We start from the raw sequence: 14,629 nt of genomic DNA, 5'->3' as shown, positions 1-14,629 counted from the left end.
TCCCTAGCAGATGAGTTCCATCATTTTCTTGATTTAAGGAAAAGCTGTATTCAATTCTGTTCTCTATTATCATCAATACCTAGATTCTGAAAGACATTTTGGTATGAGCCAAATGTTCCACTTGTATAATACAGTCACATCATTGATAGGAGTGCTTCAAAGTATTCTCAGTGGTTACTCATAAAACAAAGATTTTTGGTTTAGAAATATTTGGTAGGATCTATTAATTAAGTTTAAATTTTTTTTTAATGTTAGGACTTTCTGAACATTAGTGTTGAATGTTCATTTTTGAAATAGTTATATATACTTTGTTTGTACAGAACTTAGCCAAAATTGGTAAAATTTGATGTTTGTGCATTGATGTATCAGCTGATCAGTTTTTTCTCATTGGTTTTGCCAATTAAGTTTATTTTAGAATTAATTGAATATAGATTTATGTTACTCTGTCTTACTTTTATTTAATAAGCTATTTATAAGGAAAATGATTTAGAACAAATTGTGGTTACATGTTTATCTGAGCATTCCGTTACTACATTAGGAATTTTTGTACTCCTAACATTTCATCTAGTACTCGAGCATGGGATAGGTACTAATTTGAATGAGTAATGGGTGATTTCTCTGTCAATGACAAGACTGGCCCTGATTTAATCTGTATCTTATGTCCTGGCATTCTGATCAAGTAATGAAGAAATAGTGTTTGTATACTTATTTCTGATTTGCTTCTAAGACATTTCAGGACAGTGAGATGATGTGATTACCTAATTATTTGTTGGAGCCTATTACAATATTTAATTATAGTTATCAGCAGTTACCTGGCATATGTGTTTTTGAGACATGACTGTCACCTTTTACTTCTAGACAATACATAATTGAGACATTTTATTTATATTTATATAGGTTAATAGTCACAAATAAATAGGATGTTTATATGAAATGGATAAATAATATTGATATCCTAGTACAGAATAAGAGGTGGCTGAACCTTGAGAATTTAGAAATAACTTAAGACTTTTTAAAACCACTCTTAATAAACAAAAACTGAGGTAAAATATCCTTTTAAAAGATAATCATTTTAAAAATATCTTTATTAAACCCATTTATATTATAACTTATTTTAGTCATTATAACTTTTTTCTGTATTGGCTATTATGTTTAAGCCATTATTTTAAAACATTCTCTCCTCACAAGAGCCATTTGTGGGCCTAATTCCAAATAGAAGGATTAATGTCCACATGTATACTGTATCTGTATTTTAATGATTAGATATTTTAAGCCCTTACTAGAAATTATGTAATCATATTACTGTTGTCCTTCAAAGTTGATTTATAGGTAGACATATATTCCAGTATGGTGGCAGTGTGAGAACTCTTCTTTTAGATTTGCCTTCAGACCATTTTACAAGCCATTCAAGGTAGTGTTTTTGTGAATATAACGCATTTTTGATCCAAGATAGATTCCTTTTACTTTTCTGGACATGTGTATAAATGACATGTGACTTTCTCCAAAAGTCAGAGCTTCCATCATTAGATAACAATTTTCCATGATTTAGGATATAAAAAAGTATATAGTCAGACTCTAAATAAATGTAATTATAGCAAATAATAAAAATTTTACAAAAATTAGATTTTCGGCAACTGTTTAGATCAAAGAATTGAAAGTAGGCAAAACAAAACTAAAACAAAAACTTTGCTCCTACAAGAGTAAAGTGCAGGGGCTTTGGGACAGTGAGGAAAATAAAGCCCATACACTTTGACCCTTTAGGAGAGTTGCCACTTCTTTTGGCCACACCACTAACTTGTTATAGCTAACCTACCCTAAAAATATTAAAAGGACTTCAACATACTTTGGCATGGCTAATGATAAGCAAAGGAAAGAAAAGAACTTGGTGAGGACTATTTCCTAGTGACCTTTTTATTGAGTAGAAACAGAAAATTGCAGCTGCGATGAGATGTTGACTTGTATAACACCAACAAAATATAAGAGGGCATGGTAATTTTCCAAAAAAGAAAATGACTAATTTATAAGAAAAGTTTTGAACTACAAGTTATAGGAAAGATATTTGAAAGGGCCTGACACCACTAAGTGCCAAATTTTATGTATTAGAATCAGAATTAAATTCTGTGAAGATGGTATTTTCATTAAGATTGTTCAGTATGTGCAGGATCTATTCTTTGTTCTTATGGTGCAGCGAATATTGGAGTTTAGTTATCTTCAGCTCTTAGAAACTGGATTCCTTGGCCAGGCGCGGTGGCTCAAGCCTGTAATCCCAGCACTTTGGGAGGCCCAAGACGGGCGGATCACGAGGTCAGGAGATGGAGACTATCCTGGCTAACCCGGCGAAACCCCGTCTCTACTAAAAAAATACAAAAAACTAGCCAGGCGAGGTGGCGGCGCCTGTGGTCCCAGCTACTCGGGAGGCTGAGGCAGGAGAATGGCGTGAACCCGGGAGGCGGAGCTTGCAGTGAGCTGAGATCCATCCACTGCACTCCAGCCTGGGTGACAGAGTGAGACTCCGTCTCAAAAAAAAAAGAAACTGGATTCCTTTTCAATAGAGCCAATACAACCATGAAATAGGTTGTAAAATCCAGTGTTTTTAATGAAGTCTATATTTGAACTAGTGAGTTTGTTTGGGCTTGCCCTTCATCAGCTGTTATTCCTAGCTTAATTACCTGAGGCAGGGATTTCATTAATTAATCCCATTTTTTCTTTTCAGATTGCATTTTGAATAGTCAAAAATTTGAAGAAAGATCTTCAGATTTGTTGTCATATATGATTTTTATAGTATTAATCACTATTACTTTGATAGACGTGATCTCCACATCTTCCTTTTGATCTTACTCCCTTTGTTTCCCTTGCCTGTTACTTTTCCAATACGTGACCCTTTGCTGTGTGTTCTGCAGTTCTCTCTTCTGTGTCTTCTCATTCCTTTTATGCACCACATTTTTATAACTAGTGCTTCTGTGCTAAATCATTGGGACCAGTTAGTAATCTCTGAATTCATTAGGAACAACCTAGAAACATTAACACTCAACTTTTTCCCTAGACATAGGTTGTTTGCTTCTCCCACCCCCCAGGTCTTTCAAGTCTGATCATTATTTTGTTTGGAACCATATTATTCAGTGGGTGTTCACATTAAAATTTGTAGCCCAGGTAAATGTAAAAATCAGATTTAGTCCTGGAAGCATTAGAATGTATCTTGTTGACTAAATTCATTTATAGCTAAAGAAGCTTAAAATTAATTTAAGCTCTGATTTGTGATTCCATTTAAAACATGCATAGAATAACTCTTGACTTTCTAATAATTTTGTGCTATAATAATACAATATCATTTGATTATTTTTATCATATACTTATTATTTAGGTAATGAGAATTTTAAATCAGAAAAAAATTAATTTTTGTGTCATCACATCCAAAACCTAACAGAACCATGAAGGCTAACTATTTAGTGGCTTTTACTTGCCCTAAAATAGAACAACCTTTTTTAAAGAGGTGATCTTTCAAAATTCAAATATATTCTAACCTGATATGCTTCATGGGGAAGATATCTGGTAATATTTAGCACCATGCTGTTTGCCCAGTGGGTCCTTAGGTCTAGGTGGAGATTTCATAGATGACCCTTTGCATTGATAGACCTCTCAGCATGCTTTATTTAACTCTTTGAAGCCACTGGAGTTTCTAATGCAAATGTAGTTTTCAAAAATTCTCATAACTGGAAAGATATTTGGAAAAAATTGTGCAATAATTATTGGGGACTACAAATTTGAATCTTTTTAATAAAAAGGAAAAAATATGCTGAGCTTCTGAAAGTATTGAACATCAGTGAAGCTTAAGATTCATCACATTTTTACGATACTTGTGTTCTCATTTTCTGTGTAACAGTAAGCATTTCAGTGACATTACCCTTTTTCTTGTCTTTTTTCATCTCTAATGCTAGAGTCAAATTTTTTATTGCTAAATAGTGTGTATAATTTGAAGGCAGAATTAATGTTTATTGATGTTAGGAATACAAATATCACAGAAATAGAGCATCGATTATCTATTAAGACATTGATGAAACATTATAAAGTTAAAATTTGCAGAAAGAAAGGCGATCCTATTCAGTCATTTATAAAGGACCTCATTGTTAGTTGATAAAATTTGAATGTAACCATTGCAATTGAGCAAGTTTGCAGAGCCTGTTACTGAAGAGAACATATGACTTTGGATTGAAAAGGAGGAGGGGAGCAAAACAAATAGCACTTTTGTATATGCTTCTAAATTTCTACATGGGATTTTTTCCTTCTCTATTGTGTGGTTTCTTTTTGTATCCAGGAAATAAACATGATGATGGTACGCAGAGTGATTCAGAGAATGCTGGGGCTCACAGGCGCTGTAGCAAACGTGCAACTCTTGAGGAACACTTAAGACGCCACCATTCAGAACACAAAAAGCTACAGAAGGTCCAGGCTACTGAAAAGCATCAAGACCAAGCTGTTGTAAGTCAAACTGCTTTTATGATTGCATTCTTTGATGAAGACAATCCCAGAAAAAGAAGGTCATATTCTTTTACTCAAAGTGCGGGAATCTTGTGTCAGGAAACTACATATTCACCACCACATACAAAACTTGAGAAAGCAAAATCTCCAACAGCAGATGCCAAAGTGGTTTCTTTGTCTTTACAGACTAGCTCTGCGCATCACAGAGGGGGGCATGGTGTTCCACATGGGAAATTGTTAAAACAGAAATCAGAGGAGCCAGCGGTGTCAATACCCTTCCTACCAACTGCATTGTTAAGAAGTTCAGGGAGTCTTGGGCACAGACCGAGCCAGGAGATGGATAAAATGTTAAAAAATCAAGCAACTTCTGCTACTTCTGAAAAGGATAATGATGATGACCAAAGTGACAAGGGTACTTATACCATTGAGTTAGAGAATCCCAACAGTGAGGAAGTGGAAGCAAGAAAAATGATTGACAAGGTAAATAACTGAAATTTGAGTGTGATCTTAGTCGTTGTGTGGTGTATTTGACTGGTGGAAATTATTGGAGAGTCAGCGTGAGATGTTGTCATGCAGTCGGCGGTTTGTGAATTTTAGGGTTTTGTTAGGGAACTGCAAGACTAACAGTAAGACCAGCATGCTTTGTGATTTTATTTGCTGATACTCTGCATTTGCCTGAGTTTCATACATAAAGCTCTGTACATTTAACAGGTTTGGACCTTTTAAATTTGTGTAAATTAAAGATAGGTTTTAAAAATATTATGCTTTGGACATTCTTGCTTTGCATTTATTTGAAAAATAAAAAGAAGCAACCAACCAACAAACATTGCTGTAACTCCGTTAACATGAATGGAGATATTAGCCAATGATAGTTAACCACAGATTTCCCGCCTACTGATTTCATGTTGGAAGCAGATGAAAATACATATTTTAGCTTTGTTCTTCATCTGTATTTTTTCTTAATTTGTATTCACTGCTGTCACTGGTGATAGAAGTATATGAAAACAAAATCAGTTGTTTATGATTTAGTTTACTGGTTTAGCCAAGTATATGCCCAGTCATGATGGTTATCTACATTTCAAGTATGTTCTTTGATATTACTGGTTAGCATGTGTAAGGATTGTTGCATGGTTTAAAAAGTAATTTTTCTCAGTTTTGCCAGTGCTCGTGAAAGGTTGACTTTAGAATCAGCTATCAAGGTAGTTGCAAAAGTCACTGCGGTTTTTGCCATCACTTTCAATGGCAGAAACTGCAGTGACTTTTGCACCAACCTGATATTACCTCTTGAAAAACAGCAGTATCCGTTTGGCTTAACATTAATCTTTTGTTTGAATTCTTGTTACTCAAATCTGCTCCATGGGATAGCAGCATAAATATTACCTGAAAGCTTGTTAGAAATGCAGTTTCTCAGGCCCATCCTATATATACCAAGTCAAAATCTACGTTAGAAATGAGATCTCCAGTTGACTAACATACACATTCACATTTGAGATGCACTTATTTAGATGGTAAGTTTCTGGAATGGCCTCTCAGGGAGGAGGGCAAGATAAGATAACCCTTTGGGATGCAGGAAAAATATTAGACCTTATGTTTACTTTTATTTTCATATTTAAAATTTTTATTTTGGGTTGTATCCTATAGTGTATAAAATCTCTTACTATACTGTAAAAGAGTATGTATAATTTCTAAGCATACATTTATTGTGGAGTACATGCTTAAAGTTTACCACTGGGCTGCTCAACTCCGAACTTTTGGAGACCCATTGTCTGGGAAATAGGTGAGCAATATTATAGTTGTTAATAAGAAAAGTATAGTGTATAAGAAACATCTAATGTTTCTTAATAACTGATCATAATGGCTGATGTTTTCCCATTCAAAGATTATTTTGCAGTGAAGGATTATATATATAGATAGAGAGAGAGAGAGCGTGCAATTTAAGAACATGAACACTTGTAAGCAGACAGATCTGGGATTAAATATAAACTTTGTATGTGGTAGTGTGTGCCCTTGGGTAAAGTAACCTCTTTAAGCCTCAATTTCTTTTATCTCTGAAACAGAAGAGGTATCACTAGATTATAAAAAGAATTCAATAAAACATAAAAGGCTTATCACAATACCTATCTTATTATATTACTTTATAAGTGTTACTTTATCATTACTGTTATTAGGAGTTTCCACATTTGAATCTCTACATCAAGTATTAACAAATCCCAGAATGTTCTTTCAGCACTGAAAGAGTCAAATATAAAACCACAGGGGAAGTGACAGTGTGAGGGGCTAGCTTGACCAGGATAGCAGAAAGCCAAGAAAGAAGTCACTGTAAGCAAATGAAACTCTTTGGAAACTGCTGGATAGAGAGGGTGGCCACAAAACCTGGTTTACACCTGTTGCCTACAATTGTCATAAGCATCATTTTTTATTCTCAGTGACCATTTTGACAGCAAATTATATGGTCTCACTATGGATAGAGAAACCCAAGGCTTTAGAGCAGGAGTCATTTAAAGGAGTAACGATAGTAGGTGCTCAGGTACATAGTTCAAAGACTTTCTTAGTTTGTATAAACCAGAAAATGAAGCTGAGACCATATTGCTGGGAAGAACAAAGCTCACCACATTATCTTGTGACTACCAAAGAAAAAGAGCAAAGATTCCATTAGCTTGAATCCACATAAAGCTCAAAGCCAAATTCGGGCTAATTAAAGTCAGGCTCTGGGAAAACAAAAGCGTAGAACCAGGAATCATATGTCTGAGTTAGATGAAGTAACCTGTGGGTATGAAGAAAACAAAGACCGACAATAGCCAGAAGGAAGGCAGAAAAAGTTCTTCGGGAGGATAGGAGTAGATGCAGGCATCATATCAAGTTGCTTGGACGAGTGTTGTCATCCAGTTTCTCCATTTTGGAGTCTGGGTGTGTGGGATAGAAGTTGGGGCCATCAGCTGTTATTTGTCTGAATTTAAATGTTCTTTTGTCCTGGAAACATTCATGTGATCTAGCTCTTCTTTTTCACGTCATCATTTGAGATGTGTTCTATTTCATTGATTTGTTTATTTAGCAACTTTAATTCACCATTAACTATGTGCCAGGCTTTGTGTCTAGGAAAGGGTGATTCATAATGAAAAGACTGAGCTCTTTTCCTCAAGAAATGACTGTGTACTGGAATAGATATACACAGACGAAAACCAAGACTTTAAAAATAAAGTTGTTGGAGGAAAGCTACCAGTAGCTTCCAAGAGATCTCGGGTCTTCCTCAGAGAACATTCCTTCCTCAGAGAAGTCTTTAGTCATCCAGTGGAAAAAAAAAAAAAGTAGTCACTGTCATCCACTTGTTTCATTTTAATCATAAGCTTTATTACTGCTTCACTAGTTCACTGTTTATTCATTCGCCTCCCCACTCCCATTGGAGAGAGACACAAACAAATGTAAACTCCATCACTGTAGGAACCTAGTGCCAGCATATAAAATGTCCTCAATAAATATTGCCAACTGAGCTAGTGGTGAAACATACGTAATTAATCCCATAACAGGCATGCTAGGTAGAGTTTTCCAGAAATATGGAACAGCCTATTCGAAAGCACAGGAGCACACATGACTTGTTCAGAGGACCAAGTTACTTTTGAAGAGATGAGATTGGACTTGATATTGAAGTTCCTTACATATCATACTAAGGACTTTAATGCCGAACGCAGTGGGGAACCGTTGAAAACATTTAAGTAGGGCAATGATATGGTCAAGTCACTGTCAGAAATGTGAAGTATGGATTGAACACTGGAAATGCCAGAAGCACAGAATGCAATCTAAAAGCTGCTGTCATGTCCAGTAGTCAATCAGCTAATGTCTAGATCTTAGGTAAGAGGTCTGGGCTAAAAATAGCCCAGATCTTGGAATCTGAGAATTATTAGACAATAGAGGGCAGCTGTCTTAGTATGTTTTGTGTTACTATATCTGAAACTGGGTAGCTTATAAAGAAAAGAGGTTTATTTAGCTCACAATTCTACAGGCTGGAAAATTCTAGAGCATAGCTGCATATATGGCTGGCTTATGTTAAGGGCTACATGCTGGGTCAAAACATGGTAGAGAAAGTCAGAGGGGAAGTGGACATACACAAAAAGGCAAAACAAGAGGGGCTGCCTCACTTTATAGCAGTCTACTCTGAAGGGAACAAATCCATTCGCATGAGAACAGGAACTCACAAGACAGCATTAATATGTTCATGAGAGATCTGCCTCTTTGACACAAACACCTCCCACTAGGCCTCACCTCCCAACGCTGTCACACTTTCAGTTAAACTTCTACATGAGTTTTGGTGAGGACAAACCACATCCAAACCATAGCAGTAATTGAGTACAAAATAAGAGATGAGATCAATCAGAGAAAATGTGTAGGGTGAGAGGAACTAAAGTATGAGAATCTCAGCAACACCAACATTGATGGACAAAGGAGAAAAGTGAACAAAGGAAACTGGAAAGTATCAAACAGGAATAAGAGAAAACCAAAGGAATACGTAGCACCTTGGAATCAAAAGCAGAGTGAAGAGAAGCCAGTAAGCAACAGCATCACATGATACAATGATGTTAACTATGATGAACACAGAATATGCCTTTTCAGTTTTTCTCCAAAATACATTGTCATTCTTGGTCTAAAGAAGATAAGCAAACCATGTATTTGCATCTTACCCTGGGAAGAGTTGCGTTACATTAAAATAGGATTTCTTTAAAGAGATGACCAAGTTAAACTGCTGTCTCCTTATTTTTCTGCGCTGGTAGTAGTTAAAAGATAGTGGGCTACCCTCTTTTTCTGTCCCCAGGTTATGAGATTACAGCATTTGGGTTTGTATTTTGGGGCTGTCTCTGTCAATAGATCACCTTATTTTATGCATGTCATCAAATTCACCTTTAAAATGTTAACACAAATACCTGATATTGATAAAGACCTCTTAAATTTTACATCTAAGTTTACATGGAAATACACTATAAGAAAGTGCTGTTGACTGCCTAAAGGCATTTATCTCTCATAGTAGTAATATCTCTCCCAACCCTCTCTCCTTTGGCTGCTCTGATAACTACCTTCGCATCACAGTACCAGTTTCTTCTCTCCACTCTTGCATCAAAAGAGATAACCACTGAGGCAAGAGGAGGACCTTGTCCGGGTTACTTCCTAGCCTCCTAAGCTAAATAGGAGAAACTTGCGGTAAGAACAGAAAGCTAAACGTTAAATGAACAAGAAAAAATCTTGATCATTGTGGAGGGCTTGAGGAACTATCCTCTTAAAAGAAATATTTCTTCTCATAAATATCATACCATAGACAACTCTGCCAGATACTTCTCTTGCCCTGAGTTTTGATTCTTGTTCATTGTGTCAATATATCCCCCCCACAAAGCCTCTTATTAGCGTCTTTTCTTCCCTCATAGGGCCTGGTCACTGCTGGTTCTATAGGCAACCGTTGGTAGGGAAGAATCTAGAGCCAGGAGACCTGTAACAAAACTAGAAACACAGGAGGAAGAACATTTACAGAAGTGAGTCAAACAGCTCAAGAAAGTCGGTGCTGAGGACCCGGACCCTGGGAAAATATTCCAAACCCTGAAAGTCACAGCAAGATTTAAGATGAGATCCCAGTAAGAGCCAGGGAAATGATGATAAACTAGAATCAAAATCTATGTAGACAGTGCTACATAGAACTCAGAGGAAGGCAGGAGGTCCAAAGTCCACTCAAATAGAAAATTAGATGTGCATGGGAACTCAAGGAGTAGAAGATCAAATAAGAGCCTTGGACAATAGGAGAAGACTTTGATAAAAGAGTCAGCATTTTTATTTTTGACTGAGCAATTTTTTCTATATTGAGAGCTTTTCCTTTTTAATTTCTACCAGGAGAGTTTACTTTTGGTTTCTCTAATCAATTCTCCTCAACCCTTCTTCACCTCTGCGGCCTCCTTCCTAGGTATAAGAAACCCTCTCCTGCGATGTTAATTTCCAAAGCTTCACGAGGGAACCCTCACCTTTTATTCAGTCACAGGCCTAACATAATAGGTTTGCCCTCATTTTCCTTTCTCTCTTATTGTAGGAAATTCTATTTATTTTCCTCTTTGAGGAACTTTCCACTTACTGTGCCCTCAATCTAATAAATTCTTCCTTGTGTTTTTGGCATGCCTAGCTTCTCATAATTCATTTTATTTATTCCTTCCATCTTTTTATTGTGGAAAATATATATAACATGAAATTTATCATCTTAACAATTTTTAAGTGTAGAGTTTAGTGTTATTAAATACATTTATGATGTTGCACAACCATCACCACCATCCATCTCTGTAATTTTTTGTCTTGTAAAATGGAAACTCTATACTCATCTCATAATTCACTTTGACGTGGCTTTTACTCACCACTCTATTTAAAGTAGCTCCATCATTCACTTCTTATATCTCTCCATCAGATTACCGTGTTCTGTTTTCTTTATGGAACTCACTTCCATCTGGTTTGTTTTCTGTTTGTCCCCTCTAAGATGATGTTATTTGTCTTGTTCGCATCTGTATCCCTTGTGTCTAGAGCAGTGTCTGGCATGTAATAGACACTCAATAAATATCTTTTGAATGTGAATGAATGAGAAAGAAAAATGTGTGACCTGCTTTTTCATTTGTTGGCATTTGTATATGATTCATTGTATATTGGCCAATTTATTTCAATGAACTTATAGATTGATTAAATCCAACCAGGCCCCCACAAAGAAATTTTTCTGCATTTTTATATTCTGAAACTAGTTTATATCTTGATTCCAAAATAACTTGTTAAAATACTTAGTTTAAAACCTTCTATGTATTATAAACTTAGCTTTGTAATATTAAGTATGAAAGCTGCAAAGATGGATGGATGGATGGATGGATGGATAGATAGATAGATAGATAGTCTTAGAAGAAAAAGAAATGTATAAATTTGGGGGAGATGCTGTGATAAAAAGACTAGACTTACCTTTGAGTTCCTAGCAATACCTACCTGGCAGCTTCTAGCTGGCAAATCTGCTTGGCAAGGAAAGGGAAATATGATTATTGATGAACAGCCAGCTTGTAGAGACTATAAGAGGAAATACATGACAAGGGAATGAACCATAAAGAGGAGAGAAATTGGACATTTTAATTTTAGAGGCATTAGGTGAGATCTAGGTATAATTTGAAGATATTAAATAAAGAGCAAATTGAGAAAGATGTAGGAAGGGATGGGAGGGCAGAGATTATGTATGAAGACTTCTAAGGAATGGGGAGAATCAAGGACACAAGTTAGGTTAAGAGGGAAGACAAAGATTTAAGAACGTGTTTTCACCCAGACAGAGGAGCAAAGGAAGAAGATAGAGGCCGGTTGCGGTGGCTCACGCCTGTAATCCCAGCACTTTGGGAGGCCGAGGCAGGCAGATCACAAGGTCAGGAGATCAAGACCATCCTGGCTAACACAGTGAAACCCCATCTGTACTAAAAATACAAAAAAAATAGGGCATCTGGCATGAGCCTGTAATCCCCGCTACTCAGGAGGCTGAGGCAGGAGAATTGCTTGAACCCGGGAGGTGGAGGTTGCACTGAGCTGAGATCACACCACTGCACACCAGCCTGGGCAACAGAGCGAGACCCTGTCCCAAAAAAGAAAAAAAAAGAGTCCCATTTAAAGAAAATATGAGATAAAATTCACATAATATAAAATTGACTGTTTTAGCCATTTAAAGTGTACAATTCAGTGGCTTTTAGTACATTCACAAGGTCGTGCAACCATCAGCACTATCTTAATTTCAGGGCATTTTCATCACTGCAAAACAAAATCTCATCATCATTAAGCAGCCTTTTCCCATTCCTTCCTCTCCCGGCCTCCTGGTACCCACTAATCTACTTTTTGTCTCTATGGATTTGCTTATTCTGGACATTTTATATAAATGGAATCATACTATATGTGGCCTTTTGTGACCGACTACTTTCACCTGGAATAATGTTTTCAAGGTTCACATGTGTTGTAACCTGTATCAGCTCTTCATTCTTTTTTTTTTTTTTTTTTTTTTGAGACAGGGTCTCGCTCTGCCGCCCAGGCTAGAGTGCAGTGGCGTGATCTCGGCTCACTGTAACCTCTACCTCCCGGGTTCAAGCGATTCTCCTGTCTCAGCCCTGCTAGTAGCTGGGACTGCAGGCATGTGCCACCATGCCCGGCTAATTTTTGTATTTTTAGTAGAGAGGGGGTTTCGCTATGTTGGCCAGGCTGGTCTCAAACTCCTGACCTCAGGTGATCCACCCGCCTCGACCTCCCAAAGTGAGGCGTGAGCCACCACGCCCTGCTCATTCCTTTTTATGGCTGAATAAATATCTTACTGTGTGCATAAACCACATTTTCTTCATCCATTCATCCGCAGATGGATAATTGTGTTGCTTCTTCCTTTGGCTGTCGTAACACTGCTATGAATGTGTATGTACATATATTTATTTGTGTACCGGGATAAACGATAAAATGTCTCTCCTGACTCCCTTTCTGTGCTCTTCTAATAATTCTGTCTGAATTTTAAATTTAAAAGTTGATTACAAATATGTGATAAAAATCACAGTGTTTAATATTCAGAATAATTTATTCCATTGAATTTTAAGGGATTCTTCTTTTTAAAAGTAAAATTAGGTTTTCATGGTCAGTTACAAAAATAAATTCTCCTCTTAAATCATCCTGATTTAGTTCTTTGACACTAGTGGCTAGAATTCTGCATAATTCTTAAAGTAATTATGTGTCAAATTAGTTTCATGGGCCATGGGAACCTCTACTGTTGGTTTGATCTATCAGAGACCCTGCTCTCCTTACCCAGGAAGTCTTTGCTCATTGGCTCATTGAGGAGAAAGATGTTCTGGTTATCTGAGGTTGAAACTTGACTACATTTCTACTTGGACACCTTGATGTGACTGATATACTAATGCAATACTATTACTCTGTTGTTACTTTAAAATAAGACTGTAGAAGTGAGGTATTTAATCTGTCATTATATTTCTCATTTCTGTGGGAAGATGAATTCTGAATTCCAACTGATTTGGATATTTTTTAAGCTAATAAATTAGCACTATTGCTATTGAATTATTTTGCTCTATGTTGTATTACTATATTTCTATGCCTACATCTTACCCCATGGCACTTCTCTTTGTTCACAGTGATCTCTGTTTTCTGTCACAGTCAGCAAGCTTCCTGTATCTGATGTTACTAAATGTAAATTTTGACCTCTCTGCAAATATTCAGTAGGTAGGATATTTATCCCCACGAAAGTTGACCCTGTATCCCCCATCCTCACCATTCTGATTTCAGAAATGGACACTGTGGACTTTCTTTGCACAGATTGAGCTTTTAAATAATAATGACTATGATCATAATATGCTAGTGAAAAAAATCAGAATCCAACTTTTCATAGGTTTGGTTTGTATTGTACGAGTTTGTTATCTAGAGAATGTTTAGTCTCTTTAAACTTAAAACTAAAATCTAAAAATCTCGTTTGGTTCTTATGGGTATTTGGTTTTAATTACAGAATATTCCTGCATGGTTCTTTCAGGTGGCATCCTCTTCTTTTTATAAGCTCCTTTATTAAACCTAAGCTCCTCAAAAGCAAAGACGTCATCTAGATTTTGTAATCCCCTGCAGTGGCTGGCTGAGTAGCCTGTGGAGAGTAAGTGCCATTCCTCAGTAACAGGTTGTTAAAATTGTTTACAGTAGCCACTGAGCTTTGGATGTGAAATACCAAATACACAAATGTATTCAGAAGAAAAGATTATTTCATGATTGTTGGAGTGGGATAGGGAGGGGAGGTACTGCCTTCTTACCCTAAACCTAGAGGCCATTCGGGAGGGGTCACGGCTCATTCCACAAATAGAGATGTATCTACTCAGATCAGGGGAACTGTAGGAGAGAACATGTGAAAGCCACTCCTACCCCCGGTACGAACGAGTTGTCTGTAAACGTCTGCCAGGCCCGGACAGCTCTGCGGGCAAGTGCAAGTTCACAAAGAAGTTTTCTACTCCTGTCCTATTCTGCCTTCCTTTGATCCTACTCTGGAAGAATTAGAAACTGACAAACTTGGGCCGGGCGCGGTGGCTCAAGCCTGTAATCCCAGCACTTTGGGAGGCCGAGACGGGCGGATCACGAGGTCAGGAGATCGAGACCATCCTGG

The 14,629-nt window shown here is 36.9% G+C and overlaps 1 protein-coding gene across 4 annotated transcripts in view; it reads left to right on the top strand.

Moving 5' to 3' along the window:
* The window catches only part of CEP170 (centrosomal protein 170kDa), a 130,782-nt gene that overhangs the window by 62,770 nt on the left and 53,383 nt on the right, over window positions 1–14,629 (top strand). For 2 of the 4 annotated variants that reach the window (XM_011955707.1, XM_011955706.1), the window contains 2 exons: window positions 4,313–4,476; window positions 4,663–4,956. In XM_011955707.1, coding sequence (XP_011811097.1) covers window positions 4,313–4,476; window positions 4,663–4,956 — 458 coding nt within the window. The remainder of the gene's footprint in view (window positions 1–4,312; window positions 4,477–4,662; window positions 4,957–14,629) is intronic. The other 2 variants (XM_011955709.1, XM_011955708.1) reach the window with 1 other exon arrangement.

The sequence above is a fragment of the Colobus angolensis genome, unplaced genomic scaffold (assembly GCF_000951035.1).
Source record: "Colobus angolensis palliatus isolate OR3802 unplaced genomic scaffold, Cang.pa_1.0 Scaffold40, whole genome shotgun sequence".
Lineage (NCBI taxonomy): Eukaryota > Metazoa > Chordata > Mammalia > Primates > Cercopithecidae > Colobus > Colobus angolensis.
This window is presented reverse-complemented; position numbering and strand designations above follow the sequence as displayed.